This window comes from Daldinia loculata (assembly GCF_022478755.1).
Source record: "Daldinia loculata strain CBS 113971 unplaced genomic scaffold F4817scaffold_42, whole genome shotgun sequence".
Classification (NCBI taxonomy): Eukaryota; Fungi; Ascomycota; class Sordariomycetes; order Xylariales; family Hypoxylaceae; genus Daldinia; species Daldinia loculata.
The window spans coordinates 107,736-122,540 of NW_026054896.1; the positions used below are offsets into that span (position 1 = coordinate 107,736).

At 48.0% G+C, this 14,805-nt stretch overlaps 5 protein-coding genes across 5 annotated transcripts; 2 read left to right on the top strand and 3 right to left on the bottom strand.

Annotated features, from left to right (window-relative positions):
- The first annotated feature begins 1,870 nt into the window (after positions 1-1,870).
- On the top strand, positions 1,871-6,245 carry F4817DRAFT_190273 (cysteine proteinase). The gene is made up of 6 exons (XM_049298457.1): positions 1,871-1,955; positions 2,111-2,235; positions 2,300-3,717; positions 3,771-4,164; positions 4,218-5,329; positions 5,398-6,245. Exons 2-6 carry the CDS (start codon positions 2,142-2,144, stop codon positions 6,049-6,051), a joined length of 3,672 nt encoding a protein of 1,223 aa, XP_049156877.1. The 5' UTR covers positions 1,871-1,955; positions 2,111-2,141; the 3' UTR covers positions 6,052-6,245.
- A 193-nt stretch (positions 6,246-6,438) lies between these two features.
- Positions 6,439-7,352, bottom strand: F4817DRAFT_360220 (uncharacterized protein; the record flags this gene model as incomplete). The annotated part of the gene is made up of 2 exons (XM_049306253.1): positions 6,439-7,040; positions 7,148-7,352. 2 exons carry the CDS (start codon positions 7,350-7,352, stop codon positions 6,439-6,441), a joined length of 807 nt encoding a protein of 268 aa, XP_049156878.1.
- Positions 7,353-8,540: 1,188 nt separating this feature from the next.
- Positions 8,541-11,353, bottom strand: F4817DRAFT_367011 (uncharacterized protein; the record flags this gene model as incomplete). The annotated part of the gene is made up of 6 exons (XM_049307061.1): positions 8,541-8,873; positions 8,948-10,090; positions 10,156-10,632; positions 10,703-10,902; positions 10,967-11,140; positions 11,206-11,353. 6 exons carry the CDS (start codon positions 11,351-11,353, stop codon positions 8,811-8,813), a joined length of 2,205 nt encoding a protein of 734 aa, XP_049156879.1. The 3' UTR covers positions 8,541-8,810.
- A 564-nt stretch (positions 11,354-11,917) lies between these two features.
- F4817DRAFT_360222 (ATP-dependent RNA helicase DHX8) lies at positions 11,918-12,556 on the bottom strand (the record flags this gene model as incomplete). The annotated part of the gene is made up of 1 exon (XM_049306254.1): positions 11,918-12,556. One exon carries the CDS (start codon positions 12,554-12,556, stop codon positions 11,918-11,920), a length of 639 nt encoding a protein of 212 aa, XP_049156880.1.
- Positions 12,557-13,337: 781 nt separating this feature from the next.
- Positions 13,338-14,492, top strand: F4817DRAFT_190374 (uncharacterized protein). Its single transcript, XM_049298458.1, has 2 exons — positions 13,338-14,010; positions 14,075-14,492. Exons 1-2 carry the CDS (start codon positions 13,609-13,611, stop codon positions 14,264-14,266), a joined length of 594 nt encoding a protein of 197 aa, XP_049156881.1. The 5' UTR covers positions 13,338-13,608; the 3' UTR covers positions 14,267-14,492.
- The last annotated feature ends 313 nt before the right edge of the window (positions 14,493-14,805 follow it).

The following is a 14,805-nucleotide window of genomic DNA, read 5'->3' on the forward strand; positions in this document are numbered from 1 at the left end:
CATCGCTTTTTCCGCATTGCTTCAAACTCAAATATACATGAAATACTAAAATATGTATCTAGGTGCATATTACTCGTTGCCAAAGCTTTGTCTCTACTACATATACCTTTATGAAAGTTAGCTCCGTTATGTTAACTACTTGGTTGTGTTATTATAATGCTTCTATTTAAAGTAGTTACGCTTTAGAATAATATATATTATCTTTTCGGCCGTGCAGTACCGATATATAGTAAAGTTTTTTTTAATAGTCGAATACAATTATCTGTTAGTAGATATCTACCTAACTAAGTACTTCCAAGGTAAACTGTAAAATCCCCAAATGTATGTAGGTTTAAGAAGAACGTATAAGATTCTGGGGAGGTGTTGAGCTGGTTATAACTTATAGGGTCCGCTACATAGGATTGATTGCCTTAGGGGAGATATTATACTTTAAATGTATACACATATATCAAGTATACGCTGGATCTGATCAGGTCTTCTTAGGTATAGTCCCATGTGCTATAGACGCGCATTGGGTGATTGAGAATAAAAGGAGTACGCCCACTAGAGGTACGAAGTAGAGTACATAATGTAAGTTGACAGCTCTGTATTACCGGAGATTTGCCGATTGGTTCAATGCTTTATGCGGCACAAGGCGCACAAGGGTGAAACAAAGACGTCAGGTACTTCGTAGACCCGCCTGATTGATTGTTTTCCATGGTGGCGCCGTGGCGGAAGATTCTGGTACCCGAGATAAGCGATAAGCCCCAGCAAAACCCCAAGGCAAGTGGCACGGTCTTTTGGTATGTACCTTGGAGCTGCTTTGGTAATCCTCAGAAAGCTTACTGCCCAGGTGATGATCCTAACCTAAGAACTAGCGCATAACTCAGTTGCCTCCAAACTCGAGGACTACGCATCTTCCCTTATGGAGCTTCCTCAGCCTTTATCTGAATACATGTAGGGAATCACTTAAGCTACAACCTCTCTCTATCTTACGCGCGCCTTCTCTGTTGAGGATTGCCTGGAGCATCGTTTACGTGCGTTTTGCGCTTTGCGTCGCATTTATTTCTTTGCTTTTCTTTTTTTTATCGCCCCCGATTCTTTTTTTAGGTCCCTGTCTTGATTTGACCTGAGATCATTGATCGTTGATCGAGTGCACTGGGATGCAACTGTGAGTTTATGCCTTTATTCTTTTCGTCTCATCCTAATTCTAACGCCATCTGTGTGACCAGTTGAACCATACTTGTTTAGTTATGAGAACATCGCATCCTTCTATCCAAGGTACGGATATTCTTAGTTCTTTTATTTTGTGTTCTTCACTTTTGTGAGCAGGAATAGACCCCCTAGAGGATTGTCTGCCTCAATTCTTAGTCACAGCTCCGTTCAATATTTTCGGCTGAAGGCTGGAGACTGGAGACTGTAGGTCTACTTTTAACTAGGATGACTTTATCTCCAGGTTATGCTCTTACAGCTGCCTACTGAGTTTGACTTCGGCATGTGCTTATGATGGCCGTCCGGGGGCGTTAAATAGTTGGCACCTATCCCGGGATCTCGGTACTAGATGTTGGACTGTCATCGACGAACTCTATGGATTAGAACTGGGTTTGATCCATCTGTTGGGAGGAAAAGGAGAAATAGTCGAACTTGACCCCTTTCTGTCATGAAAGCGGCCCTATACCCCAGACCCCAGACCCCAGATAAGGGCTAAAGGAACTATATATGGAGCTTGAGCGTACAAGTGTACTCGAGGCAAGGAGGAAGAACTTGGTCCTGGACTCGCTTTTACTTTAATCTTTTACTATAACTATATGTCAGCTATATGTCTTCCGCTAACGCACATATTCTAGGGACTGCGACCAGCCCTACTCACGTCCGATATATAAACCAACAGGCTAGGGTGACGTCGTCCTAAGCTAGAGATAAACTTTGCGTTGCAAGTAGAGTACTCATGTTGACTCTATTCTATATCTTACGAGGTTGGTCTACGATTTTGATATTTCTGCGTCTCCTCATGCCTACCTATACTTTAGTTACTGTTTGCTACCTAAATTCCCGACCTTCTCTACCCTTTTACAGCAATTACCCTCAGGTTGAATCAAGCTGTTCACTCTAATCAACTCCCGCCTCTTAGATTACATGCCTTCGAGGGATTAGTTGATATCATGGCCTCTATCGGCGAGCTAGATGATGCGGCAGAGCTCCGCCAACTCCAGTCGGTAGCGATACGTAGTCTACAACACCTACCAAATCCTCAACGTGAGTTTTTATACGTGCCTGCAAAGCTGTTCTGATTTGATGAAGCCATGCTGATAAATCTAAGCTCTCACATCTCCTCGCTTGTTTCGTCAGTTCCTTGGTTCCCAGTTACCGGATCTTGACTTTAACTTTCATTGCACAAGTCACGAAATGCAGTTGGTCGCAACCCAGTCATTCCAAGACTCAAATATCTGCTTTGTTTCTACTGTTTGTTGTCGATGCCGCTACCATTTCCATGTTCAGAGCAATTTCAACCCTGTTCAGCCGTATAATGACGAGCATCGCCATCATATGCTCGTTCCTTGTTGTCGAAAATCTGCGGAGGACCTTAGGGAAAACCGGGCAATTTATGATGACACCGTTGGTTATGCTCGGTACATCTGCGTAGCTGATCAATGCCTATTCAACGTGGAGATATCCGTACTACCTCATAGGATTCCGCCGGAAGACGTGGATAAGTTCTATGACAATGACCGAACTACACGCAATCTGATCTTCGCAAAGGAGAGCGATCCAGAGCGATACTCGGACTTCAACGAAGTACCAACCATGAAATCAGAGACTATACTCCGCAGATACCTTACAGACTCACTCCAGTCTATTAGTGATCAGCCATTAAGGATTAACAAGCGCAACAAGAAGTTCTCCGTGTGTATGGGTAGTGATTTCGATGACCTCCTGAAATATTTAGGGTTTTGCGAAGGAGCAGACGCAGAGACCGGCGAGCCATGTTGGCTCATTACCCCCCCTAACAAGGAACAGAACCCGACCCCAGTCCGAACGCTACGAGCTCGGATGGAGGATGCGCAGGTAGAGCTTGACATCCTTATCAGCGATGCAACAGTCCCTGCTTGGGATAAACTACTGCAGGTATTTCAAGGAGACTTTCCTAACGGGCCTGTCGACGCGAATATCTCTACAGTCACAGAACCAGACTTGGCCCTACTAGGCTGTTTAGCAATGTACCCGCCTCTATATTTCAGCTGGGCTGCTATTCTTCTAGCTGGACTGCGCCCCAGGTACCGCGACGAATATCTAGATGCCGCCCTGCGCTGCATTCAGAATCGTAGTGATGATGCATCGACTGAGATAATCATGTACAGGTCACGGTTCGACGAGACATCCCCTATTGACATGAGAGTGCAGGAAGCTTTTGCGTTCTTCCATGCCTCTCCCCATGATGACACGACGTCGGATTGGTTTTTGACGAAGTACTACGAGATGGCTAAATATGATAGGACTGATGAGTTCAAGGCCCAAGCCCAACAACATCTCGAGGCCATTGGTAGCTACCTGGGAAGGGATCTTGTGAGGGAAATTGACCCCAAAGCTTCAAGGACAACAGGGGAGCCAGGACTCATGACATCGCTTCCTAACGTTTTGGGGAGAAGAATGAGCATTTCCTCGGCAACAAAACTCCTGGGTGTGGAGTCGGACTGGACGGCGGAGATTATTCGGGGCTTTGTCCAACAGCGGGTGCAGGTAAGTATCTATCTTTGATGCTTCTACTTGGTGTCTTTCTAATATCACACTAGGACGAAAACGCAGACAAAACTAAGATCGTTGAAGCTGTCGATGTCCTATCTGAACTTAAGCGACAGCAAGATAAACCTGAAGAAGCCGCAGAGCTGCAGCAGATTGCCGAATTTGTCAAGATGACTGGGTATGCACCGATGCTAACATCCCAACCTCACGCGTCACCAATACCAGGAAACTCCATTAATACACCTCCTGGTCTAAAAAACATCGGCAACACGTGCTACTTAAATAGTCTTTTACAATATTTCTATAACGTCAAGATCATACGCGACATAGTTCTGAATTTCGACTCGGTAAAGCTTGACCTTGACGAGGAGACGGTTGGACAACGTCGGACGGGAGGAAACGGCACTAGCGTTAATATCGAAGAAGCCATCGTTGCCAGGCAGTGTGAGCGACCTATCATTTGCTATATTTGTTAGGAGGTGCTGACCTATAGACAGTTGTCGAGATGCTTCAGGGGTTATTTACCGATTTACAAACAACTACTGAAGCCGCCGCGCAGCCTTCGCAGAAACTTGCGAACACTGCACTATCGTCAGCCAGAGACATTCTGGATCGGCGATCCCAGAATATCCCCCCGCCGCTGCCAGCACGCCCGTCGCCAGCACCCCCAGTGTTCTCCAAGGATAATCCCGATACAGCGAATGGAGTGACAAACGACACGGTGAGCATCACAGTAGAGTCGGTGAATGATAAACTTGAAATGGCTAGTTCACGGAGTTCTCAAACGCTGGTTGATGACGGGGGAGACGTACCGATGTCGTACGTTCAGTTGGAAACCCCGGATGACAATGCTCCCGTTATTCTGCAGTCTCAAGACGATGTCAAGATGCAAGATTCAATTGAATCCTGGACCCTCGATGATAAAATGGCAGAAGTTTCGCGTCAGCTAGAACGCTCGGATAGATCAGGGACGGAGCAGCAGGATGTCGGAGAAATTATCGGCAATATACTTGAACATTTCATGCGGGCAATTCGTCCGGACGGCCCCATGCCGGAAAAGCCGGAGTTGCAAGCAGACAAGATTACGGAGACGTTCTTCACTACAATAGTTAATTATACTGTCAAGACTAGGAAGGGAAACTCGGCTAGCGATCTAGTCTCTTACCTAGAAGAGAATCCGTTGAACGTCGAGATTGTTCCGGAGCGGTGGATCACAGCGTATCCAGAGGAAGCCATCCAAGCGCCGGAGGGGACGGCTGGTAACACGGGCGGAGCAAACAATGTGCGATGTACATTGTTTGCCGCCTTGGATCGGTACTTCGCTTATGAGCCAATCGACAGCGGGGATCGCGCACGTTATAGTAGCATTAGATCCCTCCCTCCCATTCTGCATATCTGCATCCAAAGAAGCACACCGAAGGGCAAGAACAAGAACCCTGTTATCATACCGGAGACTTTATGCCTCGATCGTTATATGGAGGCCGAGAAGGAATCGCCGGTGTGGCTTGCCCGGAAAAGGTCGTGGGCGTTTAAGGAGCGCATAAAGGAACTTGAGGCCAAACCCTCGCAGGATGTTCGAGACGTCCCTGCACAGTCTCAGCAGTATAATGTTCGTGATATTCCCAACATCTGGTTTAAAGCGTGATGAGAGTGCTAACATGGACTAAGGAATTTAAGGTAGCGGATTTTGAAGATATAGCGGCTATGGTAACGTCGGCCCTCGACAATGCCGAGGATGCGCATGTGCAACAAGCATTCTCTGATGACTTGAGACTGAAACGCAAGCTACCTGAGCCATTGGAATATGGTCTATCCAAGAAGATAGCTGCCCCGGTGTCATTTACTGACCATTCGTTCTGCGATAGGTTCGCTGATATGTCCTGGGAGGCCACTGAGCCTTTTGATGAGATGACTAGAAAAGAACTTCTCGACCTGCGCCAGAAAGAGGAGACAATTTTCGACGCCATGCAGAAGGAGAAATACAGTATCCACGCTGTAATCTGTCACCGCGGTGGTACGTCCGCGGGGCATTATTGGGTCTGGATTCGAGACTTCAAACGCAATGTCTGGTATCGATACAACGACGAGACGGTGACGGAAGATAACCGCGGTACAGAGGCTGTGCTAAGCGACCTAAACGAGACGGGTGATCCGTATTACGTTGCGTACGTTCGAGATGAGATAAAAGATGACCTAGTTGATGTGCCGCAGCGTCATAAACTTGAGGCTAATAATTCCCGGAGCGCGAGTCAGGATTTTGAGATGATTGAGGGTGTAGCGTTCGACTCGGCCGAAGCGTCTCCTATCAACGGTGGGCAAGCTTCGCATTAGTACTGATGGGTACCTACCATACGATCCTGATATACCCCGATTTCTTGCGTCGTGGATTATGAGACATGGTTGCATTGGCGGGGAGTTCATTGCGAATTTGTTGGGTTACAATACCTCGAGGTAGACTAGGACCTAGGTAGGCCGGCAAGGCATATATCTGTTAGACGAGCTCACAATTAAGTCTGATTGGCTTGGTAGTATTTGCACGCAAGATAATAAAGTGCCGCTGACATTAGTACCTGTGTAGGTAAATCTATACGCGTTTCTATAAGTCATTATGATGCTTCACGACCCGAACAAAGAGTTATTTCACAATTGCGACGCAGTAACCCCTCCATTAAGTATGGGGAAAAGTGACAGGAAACAGATCAAGACAGTACCTTGCGCTCACCCTTGGATACTGCCACCGCTGCCGTTATTACTATTATTATCAGCAGGGCCAGTAGGCAAATGGCTCAGATCTGGTAGCACAGCAGCTCGAGACTTATCCAGTAAATCCGGCAAAGCGGCAGCATCGTCCTTGCAGTAGATCTTGTCGTGCCGGGGGTCGATCCATAGGAACTTAACGGTGGACCCTAACATCCTAAGCCCGGCCTCAGACCACACGGGCGCAAAGGTGTCGAGAACAACCTGCCGCGCCTCCCGGTTTAGGTGGCATAACAACCGCGCCGCGGGCTGCCGGTGCTCGAGGTACTCCCGCCAGTGCGTCTCCCAGTGCTCTGGGAATACCCCCGTGACTAGCCACGGGTATTGCGGGAGCTTCTCGACCCACCATACGCAGGATAATGGACATGCCATAGGGGCACATGTCAGGACTAGCTGCCAGATGTAGCGCCGCAGCGCCGGCGGCAGCCGGTCTAGAGGCGATGCGGTCTGCGGGCGGAGTGCTTCCTGAGGACTGTTACTCCGGGGCACCAGGGCCGAGTCCTCCGACGCGAACCCTTCCGAGGAGGGGCCGGCGTCGTCAGTTGCGGAGTTGTCTTTTCCTGCTGTGATTGGTTAGTTACCTAACTACACAACCTAACTACATAACCTAAGATATCTAAGGGGAGGGGTTGGGTTGACTAGAAAAGGGGGGAGGGGTGGACGAGGGTACCTTTTTTGGGACGGCCGGAACGCGGTGGGATTGCGGAGGACTTGGCGCGGATGGCGGTGCGGATTTGGCTGAGGGAGTAGCCGGTTACTTCCTCGATGCGCTTCTTGCTCATGGAGGCGTCGTAGTAGAGGGTCCGGACGCGGAAGCGCTCGCGCTCGGTGAGGTGTTTGGTGTGGATCTCTTTTGGCCGGTTTCCTGGCGGCATATTTTTGTTTTTTTCTGTGTTTCTTCTTTTTTTTCTCTTCTTTATCCGGGTTCTTGTTTATTTTTATTTTTTTTCTTTATGTCTTATTTGGTCTTTGATGCTATAAAATAGACTGATGAAGATGGCTGATGATGACGACGACGACGGGCGTAAGCTCCGGATGGATTGGGGGAAAGAAAGGTGGAATGAAAGTTTTCCCGCGGTGGGCAGTCGCTGATCGGCGGACTCTGGGCGGAGATGCGAGATAGTAGCGCTCCGATGTCCGTGCGACGTGTCCTATTTGGTTAGCGTGTCTTGGTGATACTCGACAGGGGTGTAAAACTTTCTGCGCGTTATTGCGATATCGACTTAAGCGGCCTCGGATTCAGGGGGGGATATACCTAGGTAGGTACTCACGCCTTAGGTACATGTATGTGTAGATACCTATGTGGTACCTTATATGAACCTCCCTTACCCCTATTCTCTTTTAATCTACCTATTCAGTTATCTGTAAGTATATTTTCTCAATATTAATAAGGATCATAGTTAGTGAATTATCATAATATAATTAGGTGGCTCTAAATTGAGTCTGAGCACTTTAATATTAAAGACAATAGCATGACTAGTATAAAAGTAAAACCTAAGAGCACGTTTAATAGTGCCGCACCAAACGTATCATCACTTAATCTACTTAATTTGGGGACTAACTATGTCATGTAGTAAATACTTTCTTGGTCCAGTGATAGGGAACATAAGGTTAACGAGTATTACACATATGGAAATGGAAGAATGGTTTTTAACTCCCCTGGTAAATGACACGCACTATGAACACTCAATTCAGAGTCAGAAAGAACGCGAAATCTGTAAAGTACCAGAAGAATCTACTACCCAACCAGAGTATAGCTTCACTCCCCAAAGCTCTCAAAGGATTCCCCGCTAGCGCGAAGCTCTTGTCCAGAGTCGAGGTTGTATATAAGACAATGAAAGGCTGGAATACCGTGTGTTCAGGTAAACAATACACAGAATACTAGTCTAAAATAGTCTGGTCGTGAGGGAGGTTTTCTAGTACTCCTCGTACTTTAGTAAGTAAGCTTAGATTGACAAGCGCTATTCTAAAGCGATCGACTATAACGAAAGTAAAGGGGGCATAAGGCCCTTATATGTATCCTTCCGCACAGGCCCACTTATGTACCGGACCGCCAGACCCGCAGCGGCCGAGCCGGGTTGGGACACTACTACCCGGGACTGGTTTGCGTAATTGTTAGTCCATAACATCAAGCTACCTCCTACGTAGGAGGTAGGTAACCTCGAGAAACTAGAGCTGATGCTTGGTATTATGTGCGCGAAAAGCTAACGGAGAGAGCCGCTGCGAAGAGGGACATATTACATGTAGGCAGTCTACTTCCAACAGCTGTTTTCACGAACGTCAGCCTCTTACTAGTAGTTACGGATGTTTAACTTTCCCGGCCGGATGTTGACTTACAGAATCTTGCAGGTACTGGTCCAGTTCTCCTTGTCGCCATAGGGTATCATAGCCCCGCCCTATTTAGTATTAATAGCACTTGGTCAGTATCCTACTGCTTTGCTCAAACAGCTCACGCGTTGTCTAGACGTACAAACTGCGGGCCTGCCTTCCCGGGAACCCAGACCCCCTCGATTTGGCCAATCGCATGGTACAGCTTCTTGCTGCCTTCGTACCCGCCAAGGATGGGGCGGCGGGAGGGCGGCGGGCTACCCATGTTTGCATCCACGAATTCCATCAGCTCGGGCACGAACGGCAGGAGGTCATATTCTCCGTGATGGTATATCTCTTGGCCCCCATAAGGGACCCTGCACGGCGCCGACGGCCCCAGGCTGGGTACCACCTTGCATGGGTGGACGCCGCCCTTGAAATTAAGTGCCGAGGCAAGGTAGACGGGCTTGTGGTCCTTCTCCGCGCAGGGAGCTGCGTGCACAACGTCTTCGTTCGGAATCAAGCTGTTTGTATGAAGGCGGACGCGCGTGCCGTGATTGGCGTCCTCGCGGTATAGATGGTACATAATGGAGTCCAGCTCGCGCAGACCGAGACTGTCGGCGCCGCTCTCTTGCTCACGCCAGAAGATTTGATGCGGGTCGATTTCATCCCAAGACCCGTTTGGTCGTTCGACGAGGAGCTTGCCGTTCCCGTTCGGACTGCTCTTGACCGAGCTCACGGGCTTTGCGGACGCCATGGCGTGATTGTAAAAGTCCTTTCGCAGGTCGGGAGCCACGAGGTCCTCGGGATACCACTCTGCCGGTGAGTTTTCGTTAAACTTGACAAGGTATTCGTAATGCTCGAAGGACTCGGCGGGATCTTCCGAGGTGGCTGGTTGGATGGTCTTGACGTGGCGGCAGTGCACAAGAGCCTGCGGTACGACATCGTCGTAACCCACGGGCTGACTGGCTGAAATGCCATGGAGGTCTTTGATGGGCACAATACTATGGGTCGCAATACCACCGCCGACACTCAGGTACTTGAATCTGCGCACCCTGCCAAACGCCACCGGGTGTTCAGTGATGATCCTTAGCACCGAGGTTGGGAGGTGTCGAATCCAAAGCCGGTTCACCTCGAAGGAGCCCGCGACTACTTTGTTGAAGATGGGCGTGTAGCGGCTGCTCTCTAGTCCGTACTGCCGGGGAGACTTTGTGTCGACCTTGAGCACACCACGATAGCTACTAGTTCTTCTCTGATTCTCGGTAACGGCATCCTGTTCGATAGCATCGAGGTCGCGAGTAAGAACCTATCGCTGGTTAATTATCTGTATAAGACACGACGTTACTCATCAAGAGCCGGGATGCTGCTTGCCTCAAACGACTTCACCCGGATCTGGTGGGTTCTTTCTGTCACGGTGCTGGAACGATTCTTCTCTTTCTCGAACAGGGCCCTATATTTGCTCACCAGCTCGCGGTGATCAATGAGCTTCTGAGCGTAATACCCGTACATACGATCCTCCTCGCCGAAGTTGAGGAAGATCATCTTGCCATGGTCGTCAAAGAAGTCCTTCGCATATGCCTTTAGGAACATGTCTTCCCTCGATGGGTCTATGCCGCCACGGCGACCGCCACGGCGTCCGTGAGCATCAAGATCTTCAGGGGGGATAGTAGGCTCCGCGGGCAAGTGGCCAGTGCGGAGCGACTCCGGATCCGACAACTGGGGAAGTCTTTCGCGAGGGGCAATAGCACCCTTGTAATGAAAGACACGCTGGTTATCACCGGCTCGGAAGTGCGCCAATTCGGAGCCATCGCCGTTCCTGACGAGCGACCTGCCCTCCACTCGAAATATCTAGAGGAGAGTCATCAGAGTAGCGTTCCAAGTAGAGTTGACTGAGAGAAAAGGGGGATTCACAACTGACCCTTGTTGTCTTCCCGGGTTTGACCGTTCCTTTCATCGAGCTTGCCCCGACCATGCCGTCACCAGCGGCCAAAACCACGCCATCGAATATGTCGCTGCCAAGGCCCTCTGTGTTTCCTTTCTGAACATCTCTGACAACATTCGTGGATATGTCAATTATGCCTTGAGGATCATAGTGACCCGTGCGTGAGCTCTCGATCCCTAAACACAAATCTTACTTAGTATGCTCTATCTTCAGCATGCCATTAATCTTGCAAGTGCTTACCAGTTAAGATACCGTCGGCAAGGATGCCGCCAACGACACCGGCCAAGACCGGAGCAGCAGCGCCCCCAGTTGCACCAGTAAGAGCCGCAGCGCCCAAGACAACAAGAGTGCGGGAGGCTGACTCTTCGGAATGTATGGCAGCCTCGGTGTCTCCCATGGCGAGGTGAACGACACCTATTTACTATTAGTATACTGTATGAGATGCCGAGATTCACATTTTCCTATGTAGCAGGACTTACCCTTGATGTGACCGACGACCGGAATTCCATCGGCGAGCTCGCTGAGGGTATGGAGTGGATGGTCAAAAATCTCGTTGAACATATGTTTGGCGCCGTCTACGAAGCCAATGCAGAGGTGTCCCAGGGACGCAAGCTGAGAGCCAAACATTTTGTCGGATAGTTTCAAAAGGGGATACAAGGGCGAACAGACTGATGATGGATATTGAGTTTGAAAGAATCCCGTAACTTTCAGTCAATCGTGCTATAAGTATTAGCCGAAGGAATCTCCTGGTTCTTAGGTTCTTAGTATTAGAGACGATATCAGTCAGGCGTCGTGGTGCCCGACTGCAGTGTGAGGGACGCGGTCAGCTAGCTACGGTCGTCGATCTTTGACGTTTATGGAAATCGTATTATGTCGTCTGTCTGCCTGCCTGCCTGCATGCATGCATACTAATACACATCTATCGATCTATTCATGTATGTATTATATAAAAATGTACGACTAGGGGGTGATGGGTGGTAGATATGGTCGCCGACACTACAGACATTCCGATTTAATAGGGCCTGCAGTTGATGGTGGTCACATCGGGAAACTATCATTAGGCACTACACTTTGAAAAATGAAACCTTCAGCTCTCTCTCCCGCAAATAGCTTGATGTGTTGCGGCCCAGTCTAAATTCCAACCCGCCTCCTGGCGATTCCGTGAGATGACGAATGAGGACATCAACAAGGCTAAGCAGAATCCACTCCGATCGCTTGTTGAACCTCGAGAGGCACCGGAAATTCCCTCTCGGGCGGCACAAGCCCCTTGCCTAGCAGCTCCTCGTCAGTTACCCCAGGGTTTTCCCTCAACTCCTGTTCCAACGCGCGCGCTTTTTCCGTAACATCCTCGATGCCAATGATCCATTCATCCACCCAGGTCGCCGCTACTGAACTAGGGATCCCGATTTGAATGCTGCGGTAGCCTAGTTTTTCCAATCGAGGCGTACGCTCTGGGTCCCATTGCACCTTGACGGCTGATGGCTTTTCTCTTGGGGGTTTGCTGGCTTCCGTGGTATCACTTGGCGCAATCCCTTGGCCGGGTTCTGTTGTCAACGTCGCCGTTCTTAGCAGCGCGATAAAGTGCTCGTGCTTCATTTTCAGCGCCAGGATCCGCTCTTGGTTTTTGTCCTTGTACGAATATCCCGCGCGGTACATCATCCAGCACCAACTGGGTTTAATCCATGTCATGCGGGTAAGTCGGAACTGTGGTGAAGCACATAGCTTTTGCTTATTGACGGCTGTAGAAGCGATTTCGCTGTTGTATGCTTGATAAACCGTAATAGTTTCTTCATCATAATAAGCCCGAATTTGGCGTTGTTTAATAACCATTTCTCTCCGATCTGAGCCTAGAGAAGCCATTATAAGGGTATTTATTATGCCTTTGACTTCCTTCAACGTCCTAGTAAGCATGTATCGGTTGTGTGCCAGTTCCCTAGTTTGATAGATTTTGCACTGGCCTCCCCACTTGTAACTAGGTAGTGTATGTGTTCGATGTGTTCAAATAGAAGACTGAGGAGGTCAAGGAGTGGATGAGAGTTGTCCGAAATATATAAGCCATGCTTACCTACCTGGTAGGTACCTTAGGTACTTAAGCCCCTAGGAACTAGAAAACTTGACGCAGCGCACTTAGCGTCGAACAGAAATAGGCATTTAATACTTTCGTGAGAGTTAATGTTGACGGGAAATCGCATGAGATGACCGATGAGTATATACGAGCTATTATACATAAAGCTTGAAAAAAGATATAAACCCCTTATTAAAGTAATTTTATCCCCTTTAGTATGATTTCCAAATAATTGTACATACACCATAATTAACCACACCTTAGATGCCCACATTCTACACAATAGTACACCCTGGCCGTGAGGGGTTACTGGTAGGACGTATGTCCAAGTTATTTAATTCCTTGGAGACAATTATCGGAAGGGGTTTCTTTCACAGGGGAGACTAGTTCGTCGTGATCGTCACTCATTATACTTAAAATATATTTTTGGTCTGCTTCTTCATCCGACTGCGGTATACTTTGACCGATGGTTCTTTGATTCGTGTTCGAACCATGTATCTCGATTGTTAAACAACTCGTCCTCACAACCCGAGATGATCTCATTTTGCGACATTTCGACTCGGTCGTCAAAGAGGACTTGCTAAGTACCGGTTAATATGTAGTCAGATAGTCGTTCACGGTCGTCGGCTATCTTACTCAGCCCTTCTTAGATGCATTGGTTACTCTACATATTGATAGTATGTGATTGGGTCCATAGGTATATACATCTATGAGGGGTGAGGTCACACACAAAACCCCTCACAATTTCCAGGCCTGATAATGATTGCAATACTCATCTACTCAGCATCGAAAAGAACGTAGTGTTCATAACAACTCAATGTCTGGCTTTGAGATCGTTGGTGTCGTGCTTGGCGCTCTCCCGATCGTTTTTAGCGCTTTCGGGAAGTTCCAAGAAGTCCAGGACAGTTTCGATGTCGGAAGAGAATACAAAGAATGCGAATATAATCTTAGATGTTGCAAACCATTTTTCAGGGCCCGTCTCAGGTTATTATTGTCAGATTTAACTGAGGATCAAGATAGGATAAGAGAGTTGTTATCAGATCCGGGAGGTCACTGTTGGCACGACAAGAACATTGCAGATTTACTCATGCATCGATTTGGTGAGGACTCACATAACCCTTTTATGGATTACATAGGACATACCAGAAATAGCCTAAAGGCTTTCGACGATGAGCTACTGTTGGAAGCGGACGTTATACAAGAATTTTTCCAAAGGCGAGTAAGTCGCTAAAGAGGTCATAGATATTTAATAGGAGGTAGCTAGAGCTAATAATCGTGACCAGAAACCTCAAACGTTGAGGACTCGCCTGCGAGAATTAGCTACGAAAGATAACCTTCGATCCCAAGTATATAAACTAAAATTCAGCAGCAGGAGGAGCATTCGCTCAAAACTGTTCGAGAAGCTGAAGTTGTATGATTCTCAGCTTGAAGGATTATTGGATAGGCATCATTCTCTTAGAGCTATGCTTCGGTAAATTACTCGAAGACCAACCGCACCGCAAGGATGATTGGCCTGTTGGAGAAAATGACACACAGAAAGACTTATTCGATGTCATTGCAGCCCAGAAATGGAACGACGAAGTCAACGAGGAAGCGGGAAACGACTTTGACCAAGCAATCAGATGGTGTCTCGAAGGGCACCATAGCACCCCACCTGAGAAATGGAGGCATGAGATGCTTAGACGGGTTGTCCAACCCCTTGAGAAATGTCACAAGTACCTTTCTCAAGGATGATACCGTTAAGGTTATTCGAGAATTGTTTGTGTACACAGTCTAACGAGCTTGCCGATGTCATTGTACTGAGAATATGATGCATATGATATTGGTCATTTCATCTCAACATTATGACTGCCCGACAGGAGAGTACTCAAGTGTGGTGAAGACCCAAGTTGCTAAACCTACCTCCTAGTGAATCTAACTAGATGGTTATATGTTTACCTTACTAAGAGTAACAACCCTTTGTAAAGGCAGTAAAAGAAAAGGAGAGGAGAGAGGAGAGAAGAGAGAAGAATAT